Below are 24,329 nucleotides of genomic sequence, written 5' to 3'. Positions count from 1 at the left end.
CCTTGATTTTAAAGTAAATGATTCGATATTAAAACATCAAAAAATAAAAATCGCTAGCTTACTTTAATCATTTTAAAGCTAGCTTTTAATCCTTAATTAGTTATATTAATTCGATTTTTGCTACCCATCAGGGATCAAGGGGTATGACATTTGCGATAAATGTTAATATATATCCCCAACAAAGATTTCCATCTGTAAATCAATACTATTAGTTGTAGAGTATCAACATTGCTAGATTGAACCAGGCAATCAAGATCATATAGAAGTACCCAAAGTTTTGAAGCCTAACACTGAGAGATCGTGTTTATATGATTTTGGATATTTGTATAATACTAAAAATATATCCCCTTACTTCCTGATAGCCACATATGATTGGTGTTTGTAGAAAATGCGGGAGTTCTAATTGGTTAAAAATCCACGAATGAATATTTGTGTTGAGTGTACACTGGATTGTATCGTCCAATCACGTCTCGAGGGGCCAGTATTTTTTCTGTAACAAGATTGAATTTAAAAGCTAGCTTACTAATTATTATAATTTTTTATTTCATCAGAAACTTTTCATTTTGTGCTTTTATTGCAATGAATCAAATTTTTAAATATTTACAATGAGCTGTCTTTTTGAGATTTAAAAAAATATGACGTAAAAATGCGAAAAATTTCCTTTTTCCTGCAGTCTTGTTGTTCTTTGCGTATATGTACTCCGTGGATAGATGTATACACAAACTTATAAACAATAACAATGACACTAAAATATAAATAAAATAATGGAAATTAATGAATTAGAGGTAATTTTTAAGTTGAAATATACTAATGAAAAGAAAAAAACTCATTTTACGGCTTTTTATGGTATATATATGTGAAAAATTCACCCGTTTTTAAGATTGAAATTTGCTAATTTAATTATGTAATATTTTCTTACGGGATTATGCATTTCCTTGATGTACTATCATTTAAATTTTATTTTATTTCATTAAAAGTCTTTCAAAACTTAAGAGTTACGATAGATATTTAAAGACGTTTTTGCTCATTATTAGAATTTTTCGCCATTAACCTTCAAATTTAATTCTTGGACGTTTTCCGGTAGAATTATATTTGTGTGGATTTTTTCCTCCTTGTTTGGTACTTTGGATTTTCAATCATTAAAGATATTTATAGCTATGAAATTAACCATTTATACTGTTTTTTTAATACATAGAAGTAAATTTGAATGGGTTTGTACTATGAAAAGTTTGTGAAAATTCGACCGGGATGGTATTAAAAGATATTTGAGCGGATACGTCCTAAGAATATAGAGAATCTGTAATCTAGGTACCAAAAATAGCTTTAAACCATCCCAAGACTAAAATTTGTTAACAAAATAGGCAAAAACTATCACATAACCAACGTAAAGCTTAAATAAAAATAGAGTAACCATAAGTTCAGTGATTATAAAAATATTAAGCTACAGAGTAATAATAAAAACCAACTTACTACTTTGTATATCAGGGTAAATTTAAGCAATGTTCTTAAGAAACTGTGATTACATAAGGTCTTTTTTCAAATATGATATTTTTGCAGTGGGTAGGGTCCGAATGTGGTCACCACGCGGCCTACACATTCTACAAAGGACTCAAGTATTCTATCACAACTCTGGGTGGACCAAATCCAAATGTTCAGAAATGGAAGGTAAGATGAATAAAAAACATTTTCATCCTTTTTTTCTACTAAAAACTCTTCGATGTTAAAATACAGGAAACCTTCTAAAGTTTGATTTATATTATGGAGTTTTCTTGCTGTAAAGTACTTTTTTTTAATAAAAAAATTACAGAAACGAAGGTGTTGCATAATTGTAACTTTATGTTCCGTCCATTTGCCCTTTGGGCTGGACATTCAGGGTTTGTTAAAGTAGTTAATTATCTAAATAAAACAATCTCATTGCATATACGAAGCCTTCTTTAAATGCCCAAATCATATAGTCCAACCATTTTGTATTTTGTTCATCTTTTGCTTTAACCTATACTGTTTCCTTTATATTGAATATCGCCCTTTTTTTGTAAGAGATAAACTTGAATAGAATAGTTTTTGAAAGTTAAATTGTATTAAGTTTTGTTTATTTTTATTTTCCGTTGTTTTAAGGTGTTGGGAATTGGACAGTTTCTGTTTGTCCGGATATGGGGAGAATCAGATATGGTCAGTGTTGCAGAGGTTCAGCTACTCTGGGACGACAAGGTAACACTAGAATATTTTAGGTGCTCCAAACAAAGTAAAAATTCCGCTTATTTATTGTAAAAAACATTTTTTGAAAAATATGTCACTTAGTTTTGCCGTTTAAAGTTATACAACATTGTATTTAAGGGGGGGGGCGAAAGTGACACTTTTTGAAACCAAAACTAAAAGTCAACAAAGGAACTCAACTAAAAAAAGAGTTACAGGTCTGAGATTTTGCATGGCAGTTGCTTTATAGGGGTACAATATGGAACTGTGAAGAAACGGCGGCGCAACCGCCGAAAACCGCCGTTTCCCGCCGAAATTTTTTTTGCCTTTTCTCGGCGGTTTTCGGCGGTTGCGCCGCCGTTTCTTCACAGTTCCATATTGTACCCCTTTAAAGCAACTGCCATGCAAAATGTCAGACCTGTAACTCTTTTTTTAGTAGAGTTCCTTTGACTTTTAGTTTTGGTTTCAAAAAGTGTCACTTTCGCCCCCCCCCTTTAATTCTTGATTTACTACTAATTAAATACATGTAATTACATATCTCGATCCACTTAAGATTCATTATTTTGTTGACATAATGCCATTAAAGACAATTCTGATGTTGTTTATTTTAGTCAACTGGACAAAAGATGTGCTCCATCCGTCTTTACTTTCTGCCAGAGTTCACATCTGAGGGAAGGTTACCCCATCATGGAGAGGTAATTTTTTTTAATTTAGCATCTCGTTCCGTACAAAGAAGTAGTTGGGTCTTAAACATTAGTATGACTCTGTTTAGTCCAGAATCGAATTCAAAACCTTACAACACAAAGCTCGAAAGGCTTTTTATACCGCCTTTATTATAGGATGAAATGGTTGCAGTGGCCGAGAAAGCTGTGCTACGCGTGGTGGGCCTCCTTGACTGGGTTGTTCCCGCATATAACCTTAACTGGGAGAGAGGCGCTAAGAGCGTCGCAGCTAGGGTAACATTTTAAATATGTTTAACATTTCAAACTTGTCAACTTAAATTCCTATTTAATTGAACTCACAAGTACTAATGGATTAGTATTTTATATACATAAAAATACTTACATTTTTTCACTAATCCCTTTCAGATTATATTTTAAAATAGCCAGCAGGATATAACACTTCTTGTCATATAATAAAAGAAAAAATAATACCCGAATTTGAATACTAATGGATAGAAATTATAGCCTTTATTATTTTAAAAATATCTTTTAGATAATGGATATTGAATATTCTTGGATTATTATGACAGGCAAAAAGATTTCATCAATTTAGGTTGATAATCAGACAGGTGTAAGATCCAAGAAATAATAAATTTAATTTTAGGATTGTCCCGAGCAGCCAGACCTTACTAGTGATAAAACAAAGCTTGACCTCTCAGAGGTTGATCAAGCAAGAGAAGATTTAGGTATGAAAATATTGTTGATTATTATTTACACTAGCGGCTTCGCCCCTAGCCTATACTTTTTAATTAAGTACTACTGGTGCTGCCAGTAGTTTTATGTGAACTTTCCCATAAACAAAAAAAATGGTGGATGGGGATTTTTTTGTTTTTGTGGGGGGTTGGGGGTGTCCCACCCCCCAAGAAATTAAATAGCTTAAAACCACCACATAACCAATAGGTATATACCATGAAGAGTAGAATCCGATCAATTCAGAAGTTACCGAGATCTTAAGGGACAGACGGACGGACAGACAGACATCATTATTCTACTTTGTATTATAGATATATTGGTATGTAGATTTTTTCCCCAAATATTTTGGTAGACTCTGCCCTATGTACATTTTTTCTGGATTGGTTTTATTTGTCCAACACAACTTGAACTAACTGAAATAGAACGAATAGTTTGAAATTGCAATTAGGTTTTTCCAGAAATATTATCATATTAATAATATATACTATTTATTTTAGGTGATAATGATATAGAAGAGAAGGGCATACTCATACTTTCTGCATCTAACTACTACAGGTACAATAAGAACTAGTGCTTCACCCTTTAGAGATGATGGGAGGAATTCCGTATTTTTTTTTTTTTTTTAACCACTAGGTACTATTAAGAGATGGTGGGGTGGTTTTTTTTTATCTTGAGCCACAGTCATATAGACAAACATATCAACTTTGTATTATATTTATATATGTAGATTTATGTTGTTATTGTTATTTTAAATGAAGTAAAAAAGAACAAAAATTGCTTTTTATTTTTTCAAATATTACCTAGAATTATGGGCTGTCCGATTGAACATTGCATATTATACATTTAGCATGTCCTGCTTTTTCTTTAATACACTTGAAAATTGACAATTAAATCTTTCTGCACAGGTACCGAGCCTTGTTAAAGCGATTAGAAGGAGTCGAAGATGAATGGATGAAGAATAATCTGATAACGGCTTTAGGAGGCTTTACTGCTTATACCAGGTATTCAAGCGTATGTCATTCGAATTTAATAATTTAAATATGACCCCTGAGGACTTTTCATAGGGTAAATTTTCTATTATTAATAAGCTTTACTTTAGCCCATACAACACTTTAATAATGCGGTCATTGAACAATTGATAGAGGGGGGATGGGATCGACCAAACACTTTTCATACCTATTATATAGTTTTAGTAATAAAAAGCATATAAAAAAATTCTTTCGGGAACGATTTTTCTTGGCAGTGGGTAGAGGTAGTCTCCCTTCCCTGGACTTATAAGAAGCTTCGCTGTAAAGGAGATATGTCAATTCAGCGGTTATCGAGATCTTAAGCTATAGGCGGACATACATCCTATTACTGACATATATTTTACATTTTTGTCATAAAGCAATATTATTATAATTATATTTTTCAGGAATACTTCGATAATGTTTGCAAAAGAAATTTTTGATTATCCTGAGCTAGAAGAACATCCACAGTTGTCAAATCATCTAGGTAATATTTTTATTTTGTAGTTCATCAACAAATTGGGAACTTGTTATCCATAATTACAGCTTATACCAATAACGAAATTAATTCGGAAAAAAATCACGAAACCTATAGCTGTCGTTGGGGGGCAACACATCGTAAAATTGACGACCTCTCCATTTGCCCCCCAAATATTATTTTATATTTAATTCGCTTGTGGGTTATACCTTATTCCTGCCATAATTACACCATAATTAACGCAGCAACAACAAGCTAATAACTTTTTAAAAGGAGTAAATATAATATTACTTTCATTTTATTGCAGGGGTGTATATTCTGAAAAATTGACCCTGCTAAAGGGGGGGGGGGGGGATAAAAATTACGTGGTTGGGGTGAAAAAAAGTAAAATTAGGAGAAATGAAAACATTTTTTTTTCATGTTTCTCCCCTCCTTAGTGAAAAAAATAAAAGTATATGTGAGAGAAGGGATAATATGAATAGAATAAAGAGTTCTAGAAATATTTTTCCATTTTTTCCCCTTCCTTGCTGGAAAAAACTAGGAGGGGAAAATTTTTTCAAAAAATTGCAGCAAAAAAATGAATCTTGTTCAGAATATACCTACCTAAGCCCTGTTTTATTGGGAATAATGTAAAAAATAGCGGTTATTTATAATTATTGTAAAAAAATTTTTTTTTTGGTAGATTGTTTTTACTAAATCACAAAGAGACGTATATTTTCTTATCTTATTTTAAATTGTATTTATCAAAATCTGATTGTGATATTTTTTTCTAGCACCAAAAATGAAGGGACGACCCAGAAAAAAGTTGACTGCCCGTACTAGCACCAGTAATAATAATCAGGAGGAGGATAGTATGAGCCCTCCAGACAGTGATCCTAATACTGACCAGTCTGCCAATAATTGTGATAAGGTAATCTTAATACCAGTAGTGCAGTAATAGTATCCAATATTAAGCTTATCTCAGCCAATCGGATATTTATCAAACATATGATATGTTAATACTTTAAATTCGTTAATTGATTTGGATAGTTGATTACTATAATGTTCTCGTATAAAGATTGACAAGGAAAGCAATTTTGTTTTGATAGGTATTAGATTTTAGTTATTTAAGATAGACAGCTAAAATTTTGGTAAATTTACTTTCAGTATTTTTTTATTAGTAGCGAAGCTACTCTATAATTTGAAATGTCCGTCTGTCCGTATGTCTTAGTTTGGGGTAAACGTGATTTTCTCGGCTCCTATTAAAGATAAAAGGCTGAAATTTTTTGACAACATTCCCATTATTAAGGAGCCCAATTAACTATAAAACATCAAATGCGGTCGGACCGCTTTATAGCAGGTTTTAGGCTATTTTTGTATTTTTCACATTTTTCTCCATATCTTTGGTGTTTATGGTCCAATTTCCAAAATTTTTTCAATATTAGATATCAAAATAAAATTTCCTGTCGTTTTAAGAAACAACTATGACGGTCAGACTGCCTTTAAGCAGGTTTTAGGCTAATTTTGTATTTTTCACATTTTTAGTAGCGAAGCTACTCTATAATTTGAAATGTCCGTCTGTCCGTCTGTCCGTCTGTCCGTATGTCCGTCTTAGTTTGGGGGAAACGTGATTTTCTCGGCTCCTATAAAAGATAAAAGGCTGAAATTTTTTGGCAACATTCCCATTATCAAGGAGCACAATTAACTAAAAAACATCAATGTCGATAGGACCGCTTTTTAGCAGGTTTTAGGCTATTTTTGTATTTTTCACATTTTTCTCCATATCTTTGGTGTTTATGGTACGATTTCCAAAATTTTTTCACTTATAGAATCAAAATTAAATTTCCTGTCGTTTCAAGAAAACAACTATGACGGTCAGACTGCCTTTAAGCAGGTTTTAGGCTATTTTTTATTTTTCACATTTTTCTCCATACCTTTGGTGTTTATGGCCCAATTTCCAAAGTTTTTCAGTTATAGATATCAAGATTAAATTTCCTTTCGTTTCAAGAACACATCAATGGCGGTCAGACTGCCTTTTTGCAGGTTTTTGGCTATCTTTATATTTTTCACATTTTTCTTCATATCTTTGGTGTTTATGGTCCTTTTTTTTAATTTTTGTAGTTATAAATATCAAAATTAAATTTCCCGTTGTTTTGAGCATCCAGTATGTAATTTACTTTGACCGTCAGTCTGTTAGTCATAGTACTGAAATATAAATATATATTAAGAAATTAACAAATGTTGAAAAGGTTTCGTAATTTTTTCCTAATATGCATGCTTTTGTCAACTAATATCTAAATTCTTATTTAATTGTTTATGCTTCGCTACTTATGGATGTTGTCATCCTTGTTATCCATACCTTTGGTGTTTATGGTCTGATTTCAAAACTTTTTTTGTTAAAAATATCAAAATTTTATTTCCCGTTGTTTTGAGCATTCAGTATGTAATTTACTTTGACCGTCAGTCTGTTAGTCTTAGTACTGATATATAAGTATTAAAAAATTAAAAACAAATGTTGAAAAGGTTTTGTGATTTTTTCCCCAATATACATGTTTTTGACAACTAATCTTTAAATTCTTATACATCATTTTTGTGCTTCGCTACTTATGGATGTTGTCATCCTTGTTTATTTATCACTTACTTTCTCTCTATTGTCAACTTAACATTTGTTCTTTTACTCTGTCCGTTTGCCTATTCATAATTTTTGCTTCGCTACTGATGGATGTTGTCATCCTTGTTTATTATACAGCATGACCCTCAAAAAAGTATTTTTAAGCATCTGCAGCCCTTATTTCTCAATGAATTATTAAAAAATGCATATGTCCTTGTTCTCTATAGTATTCCACGTAAGTAGATATAAAAATATTTTTTTTACCTCCATTAACACCGGAGATTTTTAGTGCTAAAGTTTTGAAAAAGTGACTGAGGAAAAAGTAACTTTTAACATGAAACGACTTTTTTAGCAAAATTAAGCTAGAAATCCTTTTATTTTTGTTACTAGCAGAAACTTTATACAAAAATGAAATGAAAAATTTAGTTTTTGAGTAAAAAGCATTTTTTTACACATATTTTTTTAGTCTTTTTAGTTTAATGATATTTTGAAAAACTTACTTATTAGGCAAAATTGTTTAAGATTAAAAACCCAAATAAATCTCTATGAATATAGCAGGAAAATTGTTTTTGTTTCACAATCCTAACTTTAATAACAAAAAAGTTATAAAGAAAATAAAAATAAACATAATGATTTTTTAGTCTAAAAAGCTTAATTTACCCCCTATTAAATAATTGAAATGTCAGAAAAGTAGGCGGAGCAACTGTCATAATTAATCCTTTTCTATAAATAAGGGTTAATAAATAACCTAAAATTTGCAAATAATCAATTCATTCAGTAGTATTTTTTGCCATTAAAAATTTATATTTTTTGGTGGAATAAAAAAAGAAATAATTAGTTAACTTGTTTTTCTTTGTGTCTCATTATTCAGTTGCCAGAAAAACATAATATAACCATCCAAAAAATAAGAGAAACAAAAAAAATTCTTTTTCTCAGTCACTTTTTCAAAACTTTAGCTCTAAAAATCTCCGGTGTTAATGGAGGTAAAAAAAATATTTTTATATCTACTTACGTGGAATACTATGGAGAACAAGGACATATGCATTTTTTAATAATTCATTGAGAAATAAGGGCTGCAGATGCTTAAAAATACTTTTTTGAGGGTCATGCTGTATACTTTCACTTAGATAAAAAGTAAAACTAAGGGCATAAATAAAGATGAAATGTTTTATAGGTTAGCAACGGTAGAGATAGCTACCGAGACAGGCGGAAACAAGAAGAAATTCTGGCAACTCTGGCGGCCTCAAGTTCACCACAAGAAACTGAATTTCTTATTAATCTTACAAGGTAAATGTTTGTTATGAACAAATTCTTCCTTGTTGTTGGTTTATTTATTAGACCAAGGTTCTGATATAGATTAAGGCATTATTGGGTTTTTCCTCAAAGTGCCATGTTCTGAAGTGGATTTCATATTAGGGGGAAGGGTATTTTTAAGTTTAATGCAGGGGTTAGGCATAGAAAACCCAAACAACCAGCGTATTGGGGGGGGGGGGGGTCTGAACTACTCGATGAACACTAATTGGGAAAGCACCAAGTTTTGTTCACAAATAACTAACTTTGTTTAACCAAACTGAAGGTTAAAAGTTCAAACACAAAAGCTGTATTGATTTTTCATGTTCTTTGCTCAAATACTCGCATGTGTATGTTTGCTTTAGTTCTAGTTCACCTCAAGTGTAGTTAATGCAATTTATTAAAAGGTTTTTATATTTAATAAAATAGTAACTACCTACTTCATAATATCAGGAATAATTTTATTTCTATTAACAGATTTTTTAGCAATATTAAACATGTTAAATGTTGATTTTAATATAGGTTTATGGATGAAAGAGGCACGGCTATAGAAAAACCACCAATGATAGGATTAAAACAAAGTAAGTGATAACTAAAATCCTGGTAGCTCGGCTAACTTTTTTTTTAAAAACTTTTGTCCATTGAAATTATATACCTAACTAATTTTTCTGTTTATATATGGGACATTTTTAGCTGTTAATCACTTTACCAGAAAATAATCTGGTATTTAGAAATAGTGGTTTCGTCACTACAGGTCTTTATGGACAATTACGGGTGGAAAATGGTGGAGGGTTCAGTCGATAATAATATTCATTTTAGTTTTTTAAAAGAAAAAGGGAAAAGAAAGTTTTTTTTTATTGGGGAAGGGGGGATTTTTCTATCCCTGTTACATACATCTAATATAGAAATAAAAGAAATTATATTATTTTCTAGTTGACCTGTATTCGCTGTACAACCTGGTACTGGACCAGGGAGGATATGACAGCTGTATGGCCAACAAATCATGGAAGGCTGTCTTTGACCAACTGGAAGGACCCGCTAACAGCGGTAATTCGGCGGGAGCATCGGCAACCCACACTAGAAGGCATTATGAAAGGTTAGTTCAATAAACTTTCCAATTATTCAATGCTATTAAGTTGTTGAAAATTTACTTTATTTGTACTTAATTTTTTTAAATAGTAGCTCAAAGCTTGTAATATAATATGTTTAATTCTTAATTTTTATTAAGCAAATTATTACTTTAATAAAAATAACATAACAAGCGATGATCACCAATCAACTCTCTTTAATTTTCTTTTTCTCTTTGTTAGCTCAAAACTTTGGGTATTTTTATTGAATTAAAATTGTTTAGTGTCCAACCTTTTCAATCAATAATTTCATTCTACATAATGGGGTGATTTTTTACACAATATTACCTACCTACCAATTTCAAATCAATGGAAAAATTTAAAGAATAATGTTATGAGACTTAATATTATTTTAGGTACCTATTGCCATATGAGCGCCATATGATGAAGAAAAGTACAAACAATAGAAAATCTTCGGACGGTGAAGATTCAATATCAGGGAAATAGAAAATCATGGAACATTTAAGATACCTTTTTTTGTCCTTTGACTTTTTCTAATATACCTAAGTAGTTATAACTTTCAACATTTGAAACTTCTTGGGTAGTAAATTCATTTGTTTATATGAAAAGTTTTCAGAATTAAGTAGGACTACATTTAATTTATACAATTATAAGAAACAAAAACCTATACTAGCACCTTCAATTAGAATAATAGATTAGTTCTTGTTCTTGGTAGGTACCTAAACCTTTTTATTATTGTCACTTCTCACCTTTCTTTCTACTTGTACATTTGTCTATAGTTTTCTATGCGACAGGAGATAAAACACCACCAGACAAATCAGGAGGAGGAACTGATAGAAAGCCGGAGATAACTTTGGATGAGAACAGCGGCCTTCAGCTGACCGATGGCAAACCTGATCCTGATGCCATTAAATCAGGTATAACAACCTATCACAGTCTCGGATAGCCCATAGAGGACTGGATACACCACTAGATCTTCTTCGGTGTATCTCTGAACCAAATTATGCTTAAGGATGTTCATGATTATATTATCAAACAATTTAATCAGACAACCAACTCTTTGATTGCACGACCTTTGTCTGAAAGTCCTAACTGTGCATGGTAAAGTGTTGCGCCTGTTTGCGGACCAAGGCATTCTCTTTACTCTCACTATTAGTTTTATGTGCCAGAGATAGAAGCATTGGGTTTCATTTTTAACGTCTATGGTATGACGCGATGTGTTTCAGACTCAAACCCGGCACCTTATGTACGTCGCGGGTTATTCTAACCAATTATAATCAAATGTCTTTTACCAATTATAATCCAGTTTAACCTTCATTTTGATACCTTTTGTAGTTGGTAGATTTTGTGGAAAGGAAGAATAAATCTCCATTGTTGTTACCTATAAAAAAGAAGTGAAATTAAGTTTTTTATTTTCATTCGAGGTACCTACCTAAGTTATGGTTGGCACAACAGGAAAGAATTTTGGTTCATTTTCTTGCTATGATATAAATATAATCTAAACTTAGAAAATAAATTTGAGTATGTATTCAATTTTAGGTTTAATGCAGTTTGCTCATTTAGTGTTAATTACCTATTCAAAGCACATCCAAAAAAGAAAATTTTATCCAATCTTTTTATTTAGACTTGAATAACAAGGACGAGAAGGATGGAAAGGGGGAGAACAATATTGAATCCTCGAAGCCAAAACTGGCGACCAAACAATATCTTGGAATTAAGCCATTACAGCTACTCACAGAACCAAAGGTAAACAAAAAGGTAATGTCATCAATCACAGGTGAAATCATAAATATTAATATGGCTTTATCATTTAAATCAGTTTTATATGTCATACTAAAGATGTTAAAGAAACGAATTATTGATACAATGTTTTTATTTTCAGGAAAGTTCGCCAGATCCTGGTTTGCCTGGCCACCTGGCAGCCAACGCCAGCCTTGATCTCAGTAAACTAATCCTGCCGGGTCTAGGCGGATCCCTCGACCCGGCAGGGGTAGGGGCTGCTGGTGTGGGTGGGGTATTGGATGATCCCACCACGGGCTCAGCCCTTCAGAACCTCGCTAAGATTGCTAGTAGATACTCAAAGGTTTGTATTTGATTTTTTTTCTCATTCAAAATGTTAAAATTTTACATGGATAGACGTTATGAATGTTTAAAGGATGGTAAAAATATAAGTTCTTATTTTAGGACAAATCTAGAACCCAAGAATTCCTTAGTCCCGGGTCAAAACGTCAAAGGCTTACAGATTCTGGCGGGGCACCTGGCATAGTCCAACCCCTGCCTGCCACACCCTCAACATCACCATCAGCAGCTATTAATAACAGCTTGGCGGCTGCAGCGGTTGCGATGGCTGGAATGGGCGGTTTAGGCGGTGGGTCAACCGCCGATGGCGGTATAACGGCAAGTGCGTTGTTGCAGCAATTTTCATTAATGTCTCCGCTACTGAGCGGCCTCACTGGTAACTCTGCTACAAGCCAAGAAGGTTATAACCTGTTAAAATATTATGAACAGCAGCTGAAATTGCTGCAAGGAAGCAGTAGCAGCGTAGCTGCTGGTGGTTCAAGTGGAAGCAGTCATGGATCTACCCCGCCGCCGACTGCTTTACAGTCGCCTTTATCAGTTTCAAGTAAAAAGGATGCTCCTTCCCCCCTTTCTTCTCATCGTTTGGATAAAAAAGATTCAGGTATGATTTACCTACTGAAAGGGGACTATCCACGAACGAGAGCAAGTGATTCTAAGCACCTTCCAGCATTGATCCATAGTATTTTATTTAGTGAATATACTAAGTTTATGTTTAATATTTGGGTAATCGACTAAAAAGTTAGGTTTCACCATGGTTTTATATGAAATGTTAAGCATTATTTGTTGCAATGTCATCAAATGTTTTGATGAGTTCAAACTGTTGTTTAAAAGCTTAATGTAAAATTATATTATTATGATTAAAAATGTATATTTGAAAATAGGGTTGGTAACTTGTAATTTTGTAAACAGTTCAATTAATGTACTTTTGCAATTTACAGCATTTGATGCTTTTCTGCCGTGTTATTTTATTTTGTCCTTTGAACTCAACAAAGCGTTTGTTGATATTGCAACAAAATATGCTTTATATTTCAAAGTTTATTTCATAGAAAACAATGTTGAAACCTAACTTTTTAGTCGCTAAACCAAGTATTTAACATAAACATATTATATTCACTAAAAAAATACTATGGATCAATGCTGGAAGGTGCTTAGAATCACTTGCTCTCGTTCGTGGATAGTTCCCTTTATTTTTGTTTGGAAATTCTTTTTACAATTCTTTCTTGTGATTGTTTTAACTATTACAATTTACATTACATGATTACAATTAAAGTTTATTTAAATTATCATAAAATGTTAGTAATGTCCTAGACCTTGCTATGAAAACTACATGGTATTCAAGAAGTTTTTTTTGTATAAAAATTACTTATGTTTAAGTTGTAAGTTTTACTGCTTTTAAACAAAATTATTTTCAGATTCCGCAAATAAACTTGGTAAAGAGAAGAACAAAGTGAACAAACCACCACCAGACACAGTGAAGCCACCCAGACTATTACAGAATCCGTGCCAATTCCTACAGACATCCACCATCTATGGCAGTCCTAAGTCAGATTTGGATAAGGTATGCAATGCTTTAATTATGATGATCTGACGTATTTCCTCAAAGGGCCTTCCCCTTAATTAAAATGAAATGAAAGTAAGTTGAAGCTTGTTTGATTATTACTTAAAAGAAGGTTAGATCAGGTAAGGTATAGTTATAGTTAGTACGAACACGTTCATCTCTTCTCTTATTTTCAATGTGTTTCAAGAATAGAGAAGTATTAGCTGTAATACATAAAACAAATTTCTAACTTTCTTTAAAAAAACCTTTTGTTTTTATGTTTCTTTTTAATTTTAGTATACATTTAAAAAGGGTTGTAGACAAATATTGTATGAATTATATTTTAACATAAATTGTGTGCTAGGTGAAAGAATATGCCTTGAGAACTCTTGGAAGTGGGCTAGGACCTGCCAATAATGGGTCCAGTGGTTTAGGTTCAGGTAATATCAAGTTTAAATAATTTTGAAAACTACAAGGTTAAAATTTATACTTTTTTAAAATGAACAATTTTTCTTGCAATCATTAAATTAGAGGAAAAAATATTAACAGTCTTCCTTGAATCCTCAAACAAGTACAAATGAAAATATTTAAAATGATTTTTTTATTTTCTATGAGATTTTTTCTTAGTTTATACCTCTGGTGACGGTTATAACAGTGTCAAGTCAGACTTTAATAGTTGGTCCCAAGGCACTAACACCCCAGCTATTGCAGACAACCAACCTATTGATTACACGACCTTTGTCTGGAAGTTCAAACTGAGATTGGTAATGAGTTGACCCTGTTTTGGGCTGTGTCATTCTCCCTTACTCTTACTATTTTTTGTATCTACCTGACATAGCAGCAGTAGGTACATTAAAGTCGTTATGCCGCGGTTTGGATTGAGATTCGAACCCATCACCACCCCTACGATGAACAGTTGCGCTACTTGTTAAGACTCAGTGTATCCAATAATATAAAACATTTGTAGGAGGCCAGCAGTCTACGAACCAATCCAGTGGGAATGTTCAAATACATCCAAATCAAGTTCTGGACCTGAGCTCTGGATGTATGGAGTATAGAACTGTTTCTCCACATCATAGGTAAAAAATCATTAACACACACGGCATAAAAATAAATGAAAAGAAATGTTGAAAAATAGTTATCTCTGGCTTATAAATAGAACAATAGGTACCTATTGATATTTGATAGATAGATTTAAAAAAAAAGAATAGGGGGGGGGGGGGTGGAAAAGGAGGCTTTATTAAGGAGTTAATAAAAGAATGAAATTTTTAAATATATCATTATCTAATAGAGCAGAGTTTTAAAATTTTATGTCTTACACTAATATAATTTGATTTGCCGTCGATATATGATATGTAATTCTTCCTTTAAATATGAAAAGACTAAATTTTGTTTCTTTACAAAGGCATATTTTTATATTGAAACTAATCTTGTTTGTATTTAGATCAAGCTTAAGTAACCTGTCAAGCACAGGAACTCCGCCGCCTCTCACCTCACCCAGCACAGCCAGGCTATCACATGCTGGCTCAACTAGGACAACTACATCATCAAGCAGCGGAGCAGCCATCTCCATGGATAATGGAATTGATCTCAGGATGAACTCGTCATCTAGTAGGACTTCTACACCTTCAGGTACTAAATAAAGATATTTCGAAAATTCTATAAAAAAACATTTAGTGTTTTAATTAAAGCTTATCTTTTATTTTAAAAATGTACCTACCTTGTAAATGTAAAGGTATAATTCCTTTAATGAAAACATTTATAATTAAATAATATTTTATGCCCTTAAACTTTTATAGATATTACTTATACTAACTTTTGTTTTAATTTAAGGTGCCAAAAATTTCTCTGCTGAAGCCCTCATCGGTATTAGCAGCAATAGTTCCAGTAATAGTAATAATCATAGCAGTCAGAAACTTAGTTCACTTCAAGGTCCAGGTAATATACAGTATGACCCTCGAAAAAGTATCTTTTAGGGTATACAGCCCTTATTTCTTAATGTATCATCAAAAATAGCATATATTCGTGTTCTCTGTACATTTCCACACAAGCATATATAAAAAAATAAATTTTACCTATATTAACACTGGAGATTTTTAGAGCTAAAGTTTTGAAAAAGTGACTGAGCAAAAAGTTAATTTTGACATAAAACGACTTTTTTTGCAAAATTAAGATAGAAATTCTATTATTTTTGTTACTATCAGAAACTTTATACAAAAATGAAATAAAAAATTTAGATCTTGAGTTAAAAGCATTTTTTTACACATATTTTTTGAGTCTTTTTAGTGTAATGATATTTTGAAAAACTTACTTATGAGGAAAAATTGTTTTAGATTAAAAAACCAAATAAATCTTTATGAATATAGCAGGAAAATTGTTTTTGTTTCATAATCCTAAAGGGATAGTTCTACGAAGTGTATTTAAAGAGTTAAGGTACTTAGAGTAGTGAACTTTTATATGTCTTAGTAGAATATATTAGGCATTGGATAGATATGATTGTATGTTAAAGAATTTTTAACATTGACCAGACCAAACTTTTTTTATTTGACAATATCTAAAAAAGTTATAGTGATTTGCCACATAAATTACATGAGAATGGTCTATTTTTTTCCAAATATGTATAGCCAAAACACCATTTTTAGAGAATCTTTTTCAACATATTTCACAAGAGTTATAAAAAAATTGAACAGGGGTTCCCCTTGGGACAAGTTACTTAAAAAACATAAAAAATAACGTCCGGTTCATTATAGGACAGGTTTTCTATAGATTCTTTAAAAAAAATAAACAAAACCGTTCGGTTTACTTACAATATACACATTATCTCACGCGGAAATACCAAATAACCATACAACATATATATATATATATTCTCATGTAATTTATGTTGCAAATCACTAACTTTTTTAGATATTGTCAAATAAAAAATGTTCGGTCAGGTCAATGTTAAAATTCTTTATCACAATCATATATATCCAATGCCTAATATATTTTACTAAGACATATAAAAAGATCACTACTTTAAGTACTATACTAAGTATTTTATTGGTCATTCTTTGTTGTTCTGTGTATTTTGTTGTATAAAAAGTTTGAAGTTCTATTAACTAGTAAATGCTATCTAAAGTTGTATTTATGACAAAAAAATTTTCTCATATATAACATGCAACGAAGTTGAAAATAAAAATGAAAAACTCATTTTTTAAGGAAAATCCCTGGTCAAATCTTTTAATTTTAATCAATAACTTTATATTATGCACTACTACGTCATTTAAAATAGAAAAAACTTACAGTTCACTATTTTTTTTTTTAAATGCACTTCGTGAAACTATCCCTTTAATAACAAAAAAGTTATAAGGAAAATAAAATTACATTATAATGATTTTTTAGTCTAAAAAGCTTAATTAACCCCCTATTAAGTGATTGAGATGTCAAAAAAGGGGGCGGAGCAACTGTCATAATTAATCCTTTTCATGAATAAGGGTAAGTAAATATCCTGAAATTTGCAAATAATCAATTCATTCAATAGTATTTTTTGCCATTAAAAATTTAAATTTTTTGGTGAAATAAAAAAGAAATAATTAGTTAACTCGTTTTTCTTTGTTTATCATTCTTCAGTTTCCAGAAAGACATAATATAACCATCCAAAAATAATGGGAAACAAAAAAAAATTCTTTTTCTCAGTCACTTTTTCAAAACTTTAGCTCTAAAAATCTCCGGTGTTAATAGAGGGAAAATTAAAGTTTTTATATATATTTGTGTGGAAATGTACAGAGAACAAGGACATATGCTATTTTTTATGATACATTAAGAAATAAGGGCTGTATACCCTAAAAGATACTTTTACGAGGGTCATACTGTAGATAGTATTACTAGTAATAGCAGTCAGAAACTTAGTTCACTTCAAGGTCCAGGTAATATAGATAGTATTACTAGTAATAGTAATAGTCATAGCAGTCAGAAACTTAGTTCAATTCAAGGTCCAGGTAATATAGATAGTATTACTAGTAATAGTAATAATCATAGCAGTCAGAAACTTAGTTCACTTCAAGGTTCAGGTAATATAGATATTAGATAGTATTACTAGTAATAGTAATAATCATAGTAGTCAAAATCTTACTTCAAAGTTTTCCAAATAATTCTTAAATGGTCTGTCATTCTATAAAAAGAAGTTGATGCTTTTTTTCAACTAGGGCAGTTTTTTACCTAATTTTGTATCTGTATTCTATTTAGATTAGTCAACTTTCTATGTTTTCTAACAAAGAGAAAAATTTCTTAAGTATAACCTAAGTCTAATATGTCTGTCTATCTGTAACAATGATCTTTCTATCTATTTACCTTATATTTTTATAGGTTCTCCACAAAAGAGAGGAAGTTCATCAAATTCTAACTGGCAACCACAGCATAGTTCCAGTAATTCTCCAGGTTAGACAATCATCACAAAACAATATGATCAGTAATATTTTTAATAGCAAAGTTACTCTCTGCTTCATCGTGTTTGTCTGTCCGTCCCTCAGTAAGTTACGCGATGGGAGAAATGTGATTTTCTGGAATGCTATTCAAGTTTTATTTTTTTTAAATATTCCAAAACCAATGAGGATCCACTATAGATTAACTTGGTCAGTCAATCATACATTTTAATCTGGATCTATGCAGGGAGTAAGGAAGGGGACAATGGATCGAATATTCAATTTTTAGGAGTCTCAGACTTTGGGGACTGGCTTAAAGGGAACATGCAAGATTTTAGCAGTTTCTAACCAATCTTGGGGACCAATTATGAATGACGTCACGCAAAATCATGCATAATCTCGCGGCAAACTAGCGCGTCAACAAAAAGATAAACAATAACAAGCAGACAAAATATTTTGATTTTGAAAATTATTTTGTAAATTGAATCATTACATTTTTTATATCTAATTCTTGTTTAATGTAAATTCATTCCGATTAGTGCGTTGTAGAAAGAAATTGTATTAAGATTATTAGTTATTATGAGCAAAGCCTTCCTATAATTAGGTCCCGCACATTTGTACGTCCGTAACGGTTAGCTCTTTTCGTTACTTTAGACATGTTAGATGTTTCTTATTAATTTAATGTAAAGGCAAAAGTTTTTTGTCTTCAGCTTAATATTTCTGTAATTAATGATCCGATTAATTTCAAAATTTTAAGGAAATTCACGAAGTCCTGAGTTGTTCAAGGTTTGTTTATCATTAAAATCTCAAGATGGTGTTATTTAATTTTTCTGTCCTGGATGCTAGGAGCGCAGCTACCAGTTATCCTAAGATATGTTACTGAATCCTTAAGATCTTTAAAATTAAGATGTACTTCTACTTATGTTCTCAACTATTTTATTTATGTAGTATGAAATTTTGACGCAAGGTATCTCATTTTTATTTCGTTAAATGAAATAACTTGAGTTAAAAGTTCTGTAGGATGGTAATTGTTTTAGTAAGTTTTGTAATATAATTATTTAAAGGCTTTTTCATGTCTAAGCTTTTTAATAAATACAATAAAAAAATTTGGGTAAAAGATGTTGTAAAAGTAAAATCGTATGTTTCCTTAATTTTCCGAAGTTTAGATAATAATAATTATGGAAATGAACTGTAAACAAGGGTTTTGATCTCTAGAATTAAAGGCTTATAGTATAGCATCAGTTTAAGGATGGTGCATTTCGAATTAGAAACAATTCAAAAAGTCAAAAATTTCCACTAAAGGTTGCTATATTGCAAATACTTGTTTTATCTGGAAATATCTGGGTTTCCAACCTTAAAGGGTCACAACTTTAAAATTGAATTAACTGCCCATTGTCCCCTCCCTTACTCCCTGGGATCTATGACTACTGAACATCTGCTCTTTAAATCACTGTCCTTTTTCAAAATGAGATTTGTTTGTGCTTCGCTTCTGTTTGATGTTGTAATTCTTACTATATTTCAATCTTTTTGACAAGCAAGTTGCCCCAATTGCGATATTAATTACTAGAGTCTGCGCCCCTAGCATCTAGTGGTTCTGTTTTCTAATGGGTAAGATGGGGTGGGAAAATAGCATATAAACCATCCTAAGACTTAAATCTAAAAATAAAATTGCCTGAAACCATCTTGGGACCTATGTTAAGCTTTCCTGAAATGATGAACTCTAATCAGTTTATCAGTTATCAAAATCTTAAGCTACAGACAAATTACTTTACTTTTTACATGATAGGATAAATATTAAATACCTACTTACAATGTAAACCTGTTACTTTTATATAAAGATTACTAATATTTATTTGTGTAAAGGTGTGAGCCGCAACAGTACCCCAGTGCACGCCCTGGCCACCTCACAACCCTCCTCATATTCTCCCCGCAGCAGTCCAGCCACCAATTCTATGCGCAGCTCCCCGTCGGCAGCAGCTGCCGCCCTCCAGCAACAATATCAACAGTTGTCGGCAGCTGCATCAGCGTCTACCTCAGCCGCTTCGGCTAACGCAGCCTACTTACAGGTATAGATAAATTTATATTTTTTTTTCAACATTGAAATAAACGAGATTTGAGGTTTAACTTTCTGAATCACATTTTTAAAAAGGTTTATTTTATATATTATTTTACTTTTCAGGCCTTAATGATGAACCCCAAAGCAGCGGCGGCAATGGCTGGCGGCTCTGGTTCTTCAAGCAGCAGCAGCTCATCAGCTGCAGCATCCTATGCAGCTATGGCGGCTGCCCTAGGCGGCTCCTCGAGCGGACAGCGTAGCTCAGGAATGGACCCGTTAATGTCACAATATTATGCAATGCTGCAATACAGCCAACAGTTAGCTGCGGCAGCGGCTTACAATCCGTACGCTGCAGCTGCCGCTTTAGGCGGCTTTCCGCTACCTCCAGCGGTTACAACATCCGCATCTAGTTTGATGTCGAGCAACAATAGATCATCTGCAAGCAATAGTGCAATGTATAATCAGTTATCATTTGCTGCTGCTGGTAATAATTCAGCCAGCAGTGCTTTGTCTTTCCCGGGACTTTTTGGCGGCGGTGATAGCAGGTCTGGTGGATTAAGTCTCAGCTCCACAGCTTCTACGGCGAGTTTAATTAATGCTCTGTCATTTAGTTCACCCGGTGCCAGCGCTGGCAGCAATAGTTTAAGTAGCGCTGCCGCGGCCGCTGCTAATCATCAAAACAGCGCGGCTCTGGCCGCAGCTGCATCACTGGGTCTGCATCCGTCCTTAGCGGGCGGCTTCAGCGGCTTCCCCAGCTCATCTGTACCTGTGTCAGGCAGCAGTTCTAGTCTAGCGGCCGCAATGGCAGCAATGGGTGGCAGCAGTTCAAGTAGCTTAGCCGCTTTAGCAGCTAGCAGTGGTTTGAGCAGTTCTCAGCTAGCTGCATTAATGGCTGGTGGGATACCAAGTTCGAGTAGCAGCTCGGCTGCGGCTGCTTCTAGTTTGGCTTCGCTGACTGGTAGCAGTTCAAGTAGTAGTTTAGCGGCTTTAGCTGCTGCCGGTGGCTCTAGCAGCAGTTTAGCTGCTCTCGCGGCTGCTGGAGGTGGTACCTTTGGAGGAAGTTCTGGTCTTTCTATGGTGCCGGTTTCTATAGGTAAAAAAAATTTTATCATGTCAATGATGATTTACATACTATTGTAGGAAAGTTTTTGTGTGTGTGTGTGTGTGTAGCCATAGTTTCTTAGTGTTTGGACCTAAGTAGTCATGGAGAAGGACGAGACACTTTTGTATAGCCACTGGGGCTATCAAGCTCCACGCCAAAGTACATTATGCCTTGACCCGCTGTCTCAAGGGAGCTACTCTTTATTACCTCACCCTCGCCGAGTATGGCAGGTGTCCCAAATTAAGTCACCGTAATGAATGACGCTCTCCACAGAGGAGCTTGGGATAAGGGTAGTACTGATATCATGTACTTGACTATTGAGTATCCAAACTTACTCAATAATCCCCTTCTTACACAACCAGGGGAAGTTGTGTGAATATGTTTAACTGAGAATTCGAGTTGCCACATGGGGACTTGAACTCGAACTCTCATCACCGTAACTCAGTGCGTTACCACTGAGCTACGACGCCCCTCAGGAAAGTTTTTTTTGATTGATTGATTAGCATTATTGTAAGTTTTTCAATATACTTTTTAATATGTTTTATAAGTTAAGTGTAATCAAGCAATAAAGCTTGCTATTTCTATAAATTAAATAAAAGCAACAAAATTGGATTATTTAAAATCAAATGAATATTATTTTCTATGATTTTTAATAAAGAGAAAATTTTGTTATTACAATCAAAGAATTATTTTCAAGAAAAAACCAATAATGAATAAATTATAGAATGATAAAAATAACAATCAAAATAAGTTTTTACCTAACTACTGTGGTACAAGACAATTTGTACTAAATAATCTTTTGAATTGTAGGTGGAGGAGGAAGTCTGAGTTCAGCCACAGAACTGCAGATGTATCAAGCTTATCAGGGATTACATATTCACAAGTCTATTTTATCACCTTAAATCAGTATGCTTAACTCTTATAGGATTAATAACACAACAATTGAAATTTTGAAATTAATATTGATACAAACTGTGTAGACGTTAGAAATCTCAAAAACAATATTATAACTGAATGATATCGGATTAAATGCTATTTTTGTTTACCTCTTTTAAATTATAACTGCTGTAAAATTAATTGGTTGCTTCACCCCAAGCCTCAAGGATAGGGCGTGGGAGGTCAGGAAAGTAGCCTAAACCTATCACATGGCATCTGTACTTTCAATTAGGATCAAAATTTCTAGAGATCTTTACCTTCAGACTTTATTATGTAATAAACTGTGACAGGACCTGTTAGCCCGCAGCGGCGCTGGCTCTTTCCCGCCCAGCTCAACCGCCTCAATGTTTAACATGGCGGGTCTGCTCGGCGGCCCACAACTACCGCCGAACCTTGGAGGCCAAAGAAAAGAATGATTCCGCCCGCTTTCATCGTCGATTGCTTAAAGCAAGGACGAGTTTTTTTAGAAAAGAAACAAAGCAGCTGCAAATTTTGATTGGCAAAATTCTGCTGACCTTAACTTTTATGTATATTTATCAGAAACTTGCAGATTTTGCATTAGAAAAATAAATTAATGGAGAACTTAAGCAATAGGGAAATGAACAATAAGATATATTTATCATTATCTACTTGTCTTTTTTAATTGCAAAGTTCTTTTTGCATTATCAGCTGACCTGCTTTCTGATTTATAGTTGAATTTATTTTAGCTTGTTGTCAATCCCGCCATTTATAACATTTTCTCTGTGTATTTTTTAATGGTACAAAATCATTTCGTTTGGGCTTAGATTTATTTTTATTAATGAATATATTTTTGTTGTTTGTTTGTTGAATCCTTACTAACCGTTTTATTGTATAACCTGAGTTTTTTTTTATTAATATGAAAGTGATTTAGCTGTTTTATTACATTTTTATATGCATTGTTTTAACGTTTTTTTGTTTCAATACGAATTTTTTGGATCACGTCGTCGGTATTACGAAAAAGGTCTTAATTATATTAAAAACTAAAGATTTTTTTTTCATGTTAAGGCTTGGACTTTTTTTCATTTTATTTTAGTAAAATTAGAGACAAATTCTTAATTTTTATGCATTTAAGAAGATTCAAATTTAAGACTTGAAAAACAGTTAATTTACTTGACTTTTAAAAGTCTTATTATTATTTTGTTTGATCTCATTCATCTGATATTTTGTTTACATTTTTATGTTTGTTTCATTTTTAAATAGGATTCTTTTTTCAAAAGTTGGCTCTATTTTTAATTTATAATATAGGCTTCTATAAAAATCCCAAATATCTAGGAACGAATTAAGTTAAATTGATGATTTTTTAATAATCAGCCAAATTATTATGGTTTATTTAGTCAATTGCTGCCACTTTAATAGAAAAAGGACAAAACGTTCACAAGAAGCGTAGCAGAAACAAATAAACACAATATATACAAGGGTGATCACATACATAAATACTAAGCAAAGCAATACAAAAAATGTTGATGTATTAAAGTAAGATATTGGACAGATAGTCAGTTGTCATAAAAAATATTTTGATAACAGGTAAGAAGGATGTTCCGTGTAGCAACACTCAGACCTACGGACAAAGTTATATAGTATGTATTCAATAAAAAGGGGAATCTTCACTTAAAAATAAACCACACATCTTAAAAAACAGCCAAAAAATCATAAGAAATTGGAACTAATAGCTTTGCTATTAAAAAAAGGAGTTTATTTTAATAAAATCGCAAGATAGGGAATTGTGACTGACAAACGGACGGACAAATCCTAGTTATAGAGTAGCTGCTGTACTAAAAATAGGATCATGTTATCGCCTTTCTTCTGTCTGTGTTTACAACACAGAACTGTGCATTAAAAATTAATCTGCAATGTTGTTTAAATGTCCGTAGGTAAAAAAAACCCTGAAAATGTTTATTGTATTATATGTATTTCAAAAAAGCGCTGAAAGCGCTTAAAATTGTAAAATTTGTATACAAAAATTATGTAATATGTATTCTTTTTACATAAGACTAGTTAAATATTTTCCATTATTTTTTCTTTTTTTATTATATGTCTTGATTAATACTATTATTATAATTCTTAATATTAAATTTACATGCTAATTGTGATTTATGTTTTAGTTTAGAATAAATTGGATTCAATTCCGTATTTT

The 24,329-nt window shown here is 32.4% G+C and overlaps 1 protein-coding gene across 3 annotated transcripts; it reads left to right on the top strand.

Annotated features, from left to right (window-relative positions):
* The first annotated feature begins 654 nt into the window (after nt 1–654).
* LOC145328564 (uncharacterized) lies at nt 655–23,766 on the top strand. Of its 3 annotated transcripts, none has more exons than XM_080172305.1 (28): nt 655–785; nt 1,558–1,665; nt 2,116–2,208; nt 2,805–2,888; nt 3,033–3,149; nt 3,520–3,601; nt 4,106–4,163; nt 4,514–4,609; nt 5,023–5,102; nt 5,867–6,003; nt 8,858–8,970; nt 9,496–9,554; nt 9,907–10,069; nt 10,457–10,540; nt 10,857–10,978; nt 11,686–11,807; nt 11,944–12,144; nt 12,246–12,741; nt 13,553–13,698; nt 14,042–14,117; nt 14,645–14,756; nt 15,122–15,309; nt 15,511–15,615; nt 18,025–18,096; nt 19,944–20,146; nt 20,260–21,229; nt 22,049–23,101; nt 23,612–23,766. In XM_080172305.1, the coding sequence occupies exons 1-27, from the start codon at nt 765–767 to the stop codon at nt 22,138–22,140; spliced, it is 4,200 nt and encodes a 1,399-aa protein (XP_080028431.1). In that variant the 5' UTR covers nt 655–764; the 3' UTR covers nt 22,141–23,101; nt 23,612–23,766. The 3 variants fall into 3 exon arrangements, with proteins under 3 accessions (XP_080028431.1, XP_080028429.1, XP_080028430.1); XM_080172303.1 differs by having other exon boundaries at nt 11,686–11,819; XM_080172304.1 differs by having other exon boundaries at nt 11,686–11,819; nt 22,049–23,135.
* The last annotated feature ends 563 nt before the right edge of the window (nt 23,767–24,329 follow it).

Source organism: Acartia tonsa, chromosome 9, assembly GCF_053477335.1.
Source record: "Acartia tonsa isolate MP-2025a chromosome 9, ASM5347733v1, whole genome shotgun sequence".
In the NCBI taxonomy this organism is placed as follows: domain Eukaryota; kingdom Metazoa; phylum Arthropoda; class Copepoda; order Calanoida; family Acartiidae; genus Acartia; species Acartia tonsa.
The sequence above is the reverse complement of the archived record's forward strand: the minus strand, read 5'-3'. Positions and strand labels throughout refer to the sequence as shown.